Source organism: Priapulus caudatus, unplaced genomic scaffold, assembly GCF_000485595.1.
Source record: "Priapulus caudatus unplaced genomic scaffold, Priapulus_caudatus-5.0.1 Scaffold403, whole genome shotgun sequence".
Lineage (NCBI taxonomy): Eukaryota > Metazoa > Priapulida > Priapulimorpha > Priapulimorphida > Priapulidae > Priapulus > Priapulus caudatus.
Window position 1 is genome coordinate 170,881 of NW_014577464.1, and position 10,534 is coordinate 181,414.

A 10,534-nucleotide genomic window follows, 5' to 3' on the forward strand; every position below is an offset into this window, starting at 1 on the left:
ACACACACACACACATATATTACATACATATATATATATATATATATATATATATATATATATATATATATATGTAGTAAAAAGCATCTGGATCTGAAGAAGGCAGAGGCGAATGTAAATTAAACCATATATACTATATCTTTTTTATATATAGTTTATTTTACATAGTATATAGTATTCCTTTCAATTTAAATGTGAGCTTTTGAGGCAGTGTGTCTCTCGTCCGGCTTATAAATGTGTGTGTGTGTGTGTGTGTGTGTGTGTGTGTGTGTGTGCGTGCGTGCGTCCGTGCGTGCGTGTGTGTAGATTTTTAATTTCTAGTGTTTTGTCAGCAGTATGGCTGATGAGATGTGTGCTGACAATAATGCTTGCTGGTCCACAGATTTTAGAAGCCATAGATGTGTGTGAAACGCCAGGCACCACTTCTAGAAACCCTGTGAGAAACATAAACTGTGCCGTTATACTCGACTCGGATGTCATCGTTATGGGAACCAACACTGGCCTTTTTGTTTTGGAGCTGACTGGCATCGGTGAGAACAGTTGTTTCACGTTTTTGTGTGTGCAACAATAATTATTGCAAGAAGATTTTTATTAAGACAATGCCGTGATGGTTATTAAAATGGAGTTTGATTATATTGGTTATTGGTATAGATTCCAATATAATTTTGATTGAATATTTTGAAATAAGATTCATTGGCTTGTACACAGTGAATTGAATTTAGATGGTGACCGAATTAAAAATTGGTCAATTCCTGCTTTAACATTAATTATCGCTGTTCAATTTTTTGTGGATAATTAGAATAATTAGAAAAGTAATATTCCAACAGCTCCCAGGAATCACAAATAAAACCTGTTACTTCTTCAGCTTACTTCAGGAGGGCAATTTTGGTTAAGAGAAATATTAAATTTCCAAAATTTTCTAATATTTAGTAAGGTGTGATTTTGTGTTACAGGTGCTACTCAGGTTGGGGAGAGCAGAACTATTCACCAGATAGAGTACATCGATGAAGGGGCTGTATTGCTAGTTATCATAGGTAATCCTATATTAATGTTATTTCTCATTTCCCATAACCAGACTATTCTATACCCAACATGCTATCAGGAATGAATAATAATAGATCTGTTAAATTCTTCTTCAAATCTATTATTATTCACTCCTGATGATATTTAGTGGTTTTGTTTTGTTTTTTGCCTTACTGGTTTCTATAATATCATCTTGCCATTCGTTTAGCAAATATAAATTTATTGTGATCTACTCTCTAAATTAACACATAATCTCCAATGGAGATATTTTCATACATGTGTAACCACTAAAGCATAGAAGCTATGTTTGTCCTATTTATTGAGCTATATGCAATAATCTGTCAACATTGCACAGGGTTTTGTGAGTGAGTAAGAATGTACGGATGGAGTGATTCTGTGATATAGGTCCAGAGAAGCAAGCTCTGCTTGTACCCGTGGTTGCACTGGAGGGATTCCGTCTGCCATGGACACCATTGCCGGGGGCTGAGGGAGTGATCGCCTGCTGTGCTGGCAAGATGAACCAGGCAACACCACCATGCGCTTTTGTTGCCATGCCCGACCAGGTATGCGCATTGCACACTAAAAACGCGTGATCAATGTAAATATGGCAACAGTAGCAGTAATAGTGGCACTGATTATAGTTCATTACTGAAATATGTGACCAGAGACCTTCGTGAAGTGTGATATCACGTCTGGCACGCAAGTGTAATCTATCCTTTCTGTACAATAATCTAATCTAAATATGCTGTTCATAAAATGTGTGATAATGTGTCTATAAGCATGCACAGTCACCTCAGTATATATAAGGATGGCTTATAGGAAACTCCAAAAGTGTTCCTTTTAGATAGGTGCCCATTCGATAGAGGGGATCACAAACACAGGTTTTACCGTATACAAATATCTGATACTCTACCATTATTTAACCTACATATGATTCACTTGCAATGCATGATACAGCACATGTATACATAATTATATAGCATTAGGCCATGCTGCACCATATAATTGAATCTATGTACCATGTGCTTACAATATATGACAGTGTGTTTACAATCATATAAACTATGATCACATACTCTACCATAATCTGTGTATCATGGTTGCTTACAATGTATGATATTTACAGGAGTGAATAATAGACATTCTAGAGAGCAATAGAGATCTCTATCATTCACTCCTGATATTTACCATCCCAACAATGTTTCTCTCATCTGTTAAACATCTGCAGGTTCTCATCTATGAGATCACACGCAGCTCAAAGCGTTTCAGACAGTTGCAAAGCATAATGCTGCCAAATGTTCCGATCTGCATGGACCTGATGGCTTCCAGGCTGTGTGTTGGCCACCTGTCTAACTTCACGCTAATATCCGTGTTTGGTGACAAACAGCAGAGTAAGCACAACTGCAATCGCATTCCACTGCTGCCATGCGATATTCCTGATCATTGGCTGGTTATCAATCTTGTGCAATGTGGCATAATTAAAGTAGACGAGTACATTACGTCTAATCAGCAACCGTGTTGTACTTAAAAATGAATAAATCCTCATTTATGTCAAATGAATAATAAATCAAGATTACAAGACGTTCTTAGAGAGTTGGATTCATAATCGAAATGTTCATCTACACGGGAAGACTAGACTTCAGTCACGACAAATTTATCCATGTAATGGTTAATTTTATAATAATAATAATTTTACGTGGAAGAACTTTATTTTAATTATTTTATGATAAATAGATTCAAAATTTTGTCTCCTGAAGAAATACGGCCAATGTTTAGTAGTATTAAATTATATAGTATGTAAGATGTACTAGATTAATGATTATCCTTGGAATTATTCATCTTTTCCTACAGGTTTAGTGAATAAAGATGACAAAAATCTGCAGTTTTTGAGAGCGACACCACACCAACCACTAGGGGCTGTCAAAGTTACACAAAGAGAGTTTCTACTCTTTTTTGACAGTAAGTCACATTGGACCTTTATAGTGCTGTCTTGCAAAACTATTGATTTTGTGTGAATAACGTTTAGGAACCTTTATGTCTTTCTATACCAGCATTGCTGAATCAACTAAATCTAGGGGTGAAAAGTCTAGAAAGACTAGTATAGGATGATTATGTTGACTATGATGTTGATGTGTATCTGTTGAGTGATAAATCTATATATCCTTTTAGCGTCTTGCAATTATTCTGTGTCTACTAGACACGATCTATAGTGATAATCTAAGTATTTTGTTAAATTTAATATGACTCAATCATGTTTTTTAATTGATTGTGCTACAGAGGTTCACTCTCTCATTTACAGGTGTGGCTATTTTCGTGGATAATTTTGGCAACAAACTTGAGCAGATGCAAAACATTGCCTACCCTTCACCACCTATTGCTATGAGTGAGTATCATGCATGCTTTAAAATTAATGACAAAACACATTATAACCATTTAAGTGTACGTGCTAGTGTGCATCCTTCAGTAAGTATATATGTGTTCAATGTGTGCACCTAACACACCTGAAAATCATAGATAACAAATTTTATTTATGTTTTAATTCTAAATCTTAATGATATAACATTGTATTTCTTTTTGACCGCATTTTTAAAATTTAATATACATAATATATGTGCCATTCAATTACAGCATCATATAATTATCTACAGGTGTTGCCCATCCATATGTGTGCCTGTATAGTGAGACTGAAATTGCTGTGTATGATGTCCAAGTCAGGAACTGGGTCCAGTATCTTCCCCTTAAAAATGTGAGTGAGTTAACTTAAAAAGCAGCAATCAAATCTTTTTGTTTGAGTAAAATTTTATTTAAACAATTACACAACAGTAGAGGTAATGTACCATACATATCTTGCATCTATGTCTAAGGGTGTGGGCGGTGTAACGAGTCTTTTGATTGTAAATTAGTAACAGGATATCTGATTTTTTTAAATGTATATCTTTCTTACAATCATTCTTACAGACAACACCCATGAACAGAGGTGGCTCTCTATGCCTGTGTAGAGAAAGTGAATTACCACGCTTGCTCTATCTACGGACTGCTACTGGCACTCCACGAACTGTTGCAGGTTTGAAAGAAGCCCCTAAATTTTTAGCTCAACTATTAATCATTAGTATGTATTCGTTTTTTTGCAGGTAGTACTATTATCTCACACATGAAACAGGTATTGCAAGGTATTTCAACATGGACCAGCTTTAATAATAATCTTGCTTAATATGTATGAAATATTGGCACTAGTAGAGAACATATAAAAGGATGCATAGTCTTGATCACAGGTACATATTTGAAATGGATTTCAATCTTTTGCTTTGCAGTAGAGAAAGAAAAAGAGCTCCACGTTCCAAAAGACACACCAACGGAATGGCGCGATTGGGTCAAACGCAAGATGGACGACCTTGAGCGGCGTATGGAGGCACCAAAAACTCCCACCAGACAACTGTTAGTTGCATCTTTTAACACAAACCGAATTTGCCTCTGATATATCTATATATATATAAAGTTGTTCAGCTGAATTATTTCGTACTCGCATAACTAGAGAACTCCGCAGCCGTCAGAATCAGCTCGTCTGGGAGGTGGTTCTGGGTGAAACAAAAATGTTAAAAAGTTAAAAAGTTAAAAATTCATAAAAATTCTATTCATCAATAGGCGGTGCGTACAGATTAACATCACGTACGTGTGAATCCATGGGGTATACCCTAAACGGCGCAGTGGCCTAATCGCTAGAACATCTGTCTCCTACACCGGTATTCCGGGTTCGAGTCCCAGCTGGGGAACAGCAGGGCTTTTCCCCTTTTTTTCCCTTTACCTACCTCTTTAGTATGTAGTACGTGCATGTATCCGCGTGTGCGTGTGTGCATGCGTGCATCATGTGCGCACGTGCGTGTGTGTGGGTATTTCAGTTTGTATGTGCGCGCGCGTTCATGCATGTGTGCATCATGTGTGCGCGTGTGTGTATATGGGTGTTTGAGTTTGTATGTGCGCGCATGCGTGCCGACATGCGTTCGGGCATGCATGAGTGTGTGCCTGTATGTGCTCGTACGTGCAAGTGCGTGAGTGAGTGCGTGCGTGCGTCATGTGTGCGCGCGTGTGTGTATGTGTGTTTGAGTTTGTATGTGCGTGCGTGCGTTTATGTGTGCCGGCATGCGTTCGGGCATGCGTGCGTGTGTGCCTGTATGTGCGCGTACGTGCAAGTGTGCGTGAGTGAGTGCGTGCGTGCGTCATGTGTGCGTGCGTGTGTGTATGGGTGTTTGAGTTTGTATGTGCGTGCGCGCGTGCATGCATGCCGACCTGCGTTCGGGCATGCGTGCGTGTGTGCCTGTATGTGCTTGATTGCGTGAGTGAGTGTGTGTGTGCGTGTGTGTAGGCGTGCGTGCGTACGTGTGTGGATGGCATGACTACTCTCTCGTCCTCCCTCTCTCCCATACCTCTATCTCAAATCGACTTGTGTACTTTAGAACTACATGTTGATGGAATACGTGGCGAATAGGTAGTGAGATGGCACTATAAAAGCACTTTTAAAGATTAGATTAGGTAATACATAAAAACCACAAAAGCATGCAACAACACATATAATAAGAAAATCGTACTTTAGTAATGACAAGTCCGTACTAACTTTGGTAATATACGACCAACATTCGACTTGGGGGAGCATATTCCATTCTCAACTGAAGTTGGATGGCTAACTACGTAAAGGTCACTTGATGGGTACACATCAATAAATAGGTAATGGTAGGAAATTAATCACAATGCCCAACGGCACTTGCTTATATAAAACAAAAGTTGTAGATTTGTGTCCACGTTGTACCAATATGCGGCTTATATCGTTTTTAAAATACACTGATGACTGACATGTTTGGCTCCAAGATTATTAGTCTTGCGTTTAGAAATAACGCAACTGTGATATACACACTGCAGGTCATATTAAATTGTTGTTGCCTCTAAATACAATTGTTTGGATAAAATGTCTGTTTTCAAATTTCATAAAAGCATCAGCTGAACAATGAGGTAACTAGAGTTGAAATACTTCTAAATATCATTAACCTAATTTAAGTCAATTTTATCAATTTTATAGTACAGAATGTAGGCATACTTGTGTACATACATGTTTGTTGTTTGGTATCAGCTGTTTGAAAGTATATAACGTGTGGAATGCATATCTTAGAATAGAAAGCATCCACCATCGTGCTGATAGTTATCCTGCTGTAATCGTACGTGCCCAGTAATGTTTCAGTGATCATTTTTGTCCTGCCCAAATTGTTACCAATCGGTCATGATACAGTATGTTACTGTATACGCCATATTTTTCGCGTACCTACAGATGTTTTTTGCGAATTCAGACTTGAAGGACAATTTCGCAGTCGGTGAATTATGAATTATGCGGTATAATTATTCGATATGAATTCTTCGCGTGTTGTTATTTTCACGGTCAGGGACGCATTCGCGAAATTCGCGAAAATTAAACCACCGCGAAATATACAGCGTATACAGTACTGCACGATGCAGGACGAACCCCAGGGACACGCACACGTGACTACAGTACAACACACCTGCGACTAGTTCCACATTCCCGGTCGATCTCCACCCTTCTTGTTGCCCTGCTGTTCGAAGAACATGAAATCTATGAGAAATGTCGCTCCCAGCAGAGTGGCCTTCACGTTCACATCCAAGTCCATGGGGAACTGAATCCCAAAGTTGTCGCTGTCGGTGAATGTCTCCTTCAGCATGCCCGACCACTGCTTTGATATTCTGCCCACCTGCGTAAGCAAGGCAAAAGATTAGTAATGGTGACGACTGACGGATGAATGCTTGCCAGGCTGATCATAAACCATGGAGTACACACGGGAAAGGTTTTTATTGAAGTTTTATATATATTTTTTTAAAATCTTTTACAGTAGACTACAATCTTTGCGAATGCTAATCTACACATGCTAATTCTTGCATTTTAGTGCAAACGAAAAATTGTCAAAAAAATTTGTCTAAAAATTTTCTTCAAGCTTTAGTCCACTGACTACGATCTTAGTAAAAACATGCTAATTCTTGCACTTTAGTGCGAACTCGCGAATATCTTGCAGGTGGCCCCACCTGGTGATTGCCGTCGGCAGAGGAGACGTTGAACTCGACGTCGCCGCAACAGCTAAACGTGCAGAACGGCCCGCTAATGCGCAGTATCGTGTCGCCGGCCGCGTTCTTGATGCGGAACTTCGGCACGAACACCGACCACTCCTGCTCCACGTAGCCAATGATGGTGCCCGGTGGCGACGACACCTGCGCAGTAAGGCCAAGGAGGGGTGAACGCGCGCAGTCGTGAAGACTGGTTGTAGTAAGACGTGAATACGTGTTGTAGTAAGACGTGAATACGTGTTGTAGTAAGACGTGAATACGTGTTGTAGTAAGATGGTGCTTTAGCTGTAATTAACATATAATCATCCACCCCACAAGAAAATTAATTGCATGCAAATGCCACCAGGGTAACAGAGTAACGTGTAAAGATTTACAGCACTGACACAATAATAGGCACAATGTTGGCATAATAGACGAATTTTCACAGAAAGATCTTGCCGGGTAACAGCAAAGGAAAAATACATGCATTACGATAACATAAGGAAATGAAGATAATGCTGGATATGAGAATTGATCTTTTTTATATGGATACCTAATATAGATATGAAGAGATTTTATGCCGTCAAAGAGCGTATATGTGTGCTGTTGGTGAAATATTATTACAATGGCTTTGCAGAGGATGTCGAGTATCAGAAACCAAAGCTCAAGATCATTTGATGAGGATGAGGCAAGATATCACAGAGATGGTCGTGATCACAGCCCTTCATCCCGCTTCTCTGAATTCACGGATAGAATTAGGAAGGACTTTTTCGATTTCTGAATTCCCATGGAACTGAAACACTTTTCGAGCTTATAGCTCTGGCAATTAGTGACATACTGACTGGCAGCTATGTAGCATGAGGCTTGTGCATCTTTGACATACATCAACTTAATGTGATTATTGAACAGAGATGACTATTATATATTAAATGTATTTATTATGTTTAGCGGAGATCTTGTACTTAGGTAAGTATGTGCGTGTGAACCTATATGGTGTTATCAGGAGACTGAATAATAATAGATTATTAAATTAACAGAAATTATAACCTATTATTATTCACTCCTGATGTTATCAATGGTCTCGCGATGACCTGGCCAATTGCTTAATTAGGACTGCAGTTGGCAGATGAATTCTCAGCAAAAACGATATATTATTCTGACTGTACTAGACTTACACCCATCCAGTTCTGTGAACTCGTTGTTACTAATGCTAGTTTGTAACTGCTTCATGATTCATTTACCATGTCTGTGTACTGTTGTGTGACTGTTTACAAATTGCTGTAAACCGAGTGTGTTGTGCATTTGCATACATTGAAAAACAGTTAAAACATTGGATAATAAATGCAAACATCAGTTTAAAAAACTGTCCAGTGTTCAAGAAGTAACTTTCCATACAATAATTAATAGCATTTATGTCATGGAATATAGGATAGAGTTTGGATGTTGAAGTGGGATTTAAATTAATATTCGACTTGATGTAATATTAAAAACACCTGTGGGTTTTTTAAACAATGGAAAAGACCACAACTTAAATGGTTTGAGCATTCGTCATCCAGCATAAGTTTACACGTGATTGTGTAGATAAATAATGGTTGGTACATCATTTTGTACGTGATCACATTACATTACTACGCCGTAATTAATATGTAATAAAATAAATCCGTGAATGTAGGTAGAACTAGCCTATTTTAAAAATAATTCTGCAAACACAAAAAATTAACATTATTCCATATATTTTCACTATTCAACAACACCATTGTTGAAACAATTGTCACAGTTATAGAACACATGCAGAACAACGACTTTATGATAAAATACAAACACAAACTATTTGCTGACTAGCATTGCTGATTTAATTGGGTAGCCTAGTTGCAAACGTCAGATCATCTATACACGTCTATACCAGGGAAAAAAATACAATTTATTTTTCGGGGGCTACTTTTCAAGCTCGCGTGCATGAAAATAGCACTCTAAAATTTGGTTTGCATTGAACTTTATGCAAATTTACGGGGGCTCTTTTTGGCATTTCGGGGGCTAAATCGCCCCGAGCCCCCGTGAATTTTTTTCACTGGTCTATACATGACACATCTCTGGTACATTACTTCAGTTATTTCCCCGTAACTCCAGTTTCAACATATCAGGACCAAGTGCTTATCGCAGTGACATTTACCTTCGTCATAATTTACATATTTGCACAGCTAGAACGGTATACAAATGTTGTTTGCTTTCAGCAAGAGCCTTACCCAGACACAACACACGCCCGGCATTTTCTTTCAGCATTTATTAACCTGCACGCGTAAAAAAAACGAATATAGATGACATAGATGGAGTGAAGTATTTTCATGTAAAAACATTGGATCTGTTGCAACCGATTATGTTGCTGAAAACTTACAAAAGTCCTGGACTCTTTAGACCTAAATTTGCTTATGGATGTAGTTATTGACCAGATATACATGTGTCAATAGCATGTACGAATTTTTCTTCAAATTCATTAATAAAATAGATAACATCTATAATTACGTATATTCAGACAAAAATCACTGATTAGGAGCTGGGACCTAGAAAAATATTTCGTAAAAAATGGGTAAATTCCACAAGGTTTCCATTTAAGGCAGCTAAGTATGTGCGTGCGTGCGTGCATGTGTGCCGACATGCGTTCGGACATGCGTGCATGTGTGCCTGTATGTGCGCGTACGTGTAAGTGTGCGCGCGTGTGTGTATGGGTGTTTGAGTTTGTATGTGCATGCGTGCGTGTGTGCCTGTATGTGCTTGAGTGTGTGTGTGCGTGTGTGTAGGCGTGCGTGCGTACGTGCGTCGATGGCATGACTACTCTCTCTTCCTCCCTCTCTCCCATACCTCTATCTCCATCTACGTCTCTCTTCCTCCCTCTCTCCCATACCTCAATCTCCATCTACGTCTCTCTTCCTCCCTCTCTCCCATACCTCAATCTCCATCGATTGCCTTGTGCAGAATTAAATGGAAAAAGGAACTACAATTAACGTGTGGCCTTTGGCGTGAGAAGTACGTCGACTGCGTGCCTTCAAAATAGGACGTTCCATATGGGAAGCATAGCACTAGCAGTAACAACTACACCCAATTTCAAACATGTGGGTCAAATGGTTGCTGATTTATCGTTGACGACTAAACCAAATGTTTGACGGACGGACGGACGATGTACGACGGACGACGACCCATGGCAATAGCTCAAGCTTGACGATGTCAAGGTGAGCCTAAAATGAAGTAGTTTCTATCAACAACAAATGCACAGGAAGTGGCCGATTATAAAAAGGATTGTATGGTATAGAATAGCATACCCAAGGCCATAAATAAAATAAAAATTGTTTGTCTGCCCTCACCCGACAGACCCGCCAAAAAGGGGCCGACGCAAAATTTTTTATTGATCTTTCCCATTAAT

At 38.9% G+C, this 10,534-nt stretch overlaps 2 protein-coding genes across 2 annotated transcripts in view; one reads left to right on the forward strand and one right to left on the reverse strand.

Moving 5' to 3' along the window:
• The window catches only part of LOC106810009 (serine/threonine-protein kinase MRCK alpha-like), a 51,996-nt gene extending 47,474 nt beyond the window's left edge, over nucleotides 1–4,522 (forward strand). The window contains exons 27-35 of the mRNA XM_014813259.1: nucleotides 383–530; nucleotides 954–1,034; nucleotides 1,429–1,586; nucleotides 2,252–2,414; nucleotides 2,875–2,982; nucleotides 3,323–3,406; nucleotides 3,672–3,769; nucleotides 3,982–4,087; nucleotides 4,335–4,522. Coding sequence (XP_014668745.1) covers nucleotides 383–530; nucleotides 954–1,034; nucleotides 1,429–1,586; nucleotides 2,252–2,414; nucleotides 2,875–2,982; nucleotides 3,323–3,406; nucleotides 3,672–3,769; nucleotides 3,982–4,087; nucleotides 4,335–4,498 — 1,110 coding nt within the window. The 3' untranslated portion in view covers nucleotides 4,499–4,522. The remainder of the gene's footprint in view (nucleotides 1–382; nucleotides 531–953; nucleotides 1,035–1,428; nucleotides 1,587–2,251; nucleotides 2,415–2,874; nucleotides 2,983–3,322; nucleotides 3,407–3,671; nucleotides 3,770–3,981; nucleotides 4,088–4,334) is intronic.
• Nucleotides 4,523–5,453: 931 nt separating this feature from the next.
• LOC106810000 (phospholipid scramblase 1-like) overlaps nucleotides 5,454–10,534 on the reverse strand; it is a 15,593-nt gene continuing 10,512 nt past the window's right edge. Inside the window, exons 3-4 of the mRNA XM_014813254.1 lie at nucleotides 7,102–7,284; nucleotides 5,454–6,773 (exon numbers count right to left, since the gene is read on the reverse strand). Of these exons, the coding sequence (XP_014668740.1) occupies nucleotides 6,573–6,773; nucleotides 7,102–7,284 (384 nt within the window). The 3' untranslated portion in view covers nucleotides 5,454–6,572. The remainder of the gene's footprint in view (nucleotides 6,774–7,101; nucleotides 7,285–10,534) is intronic.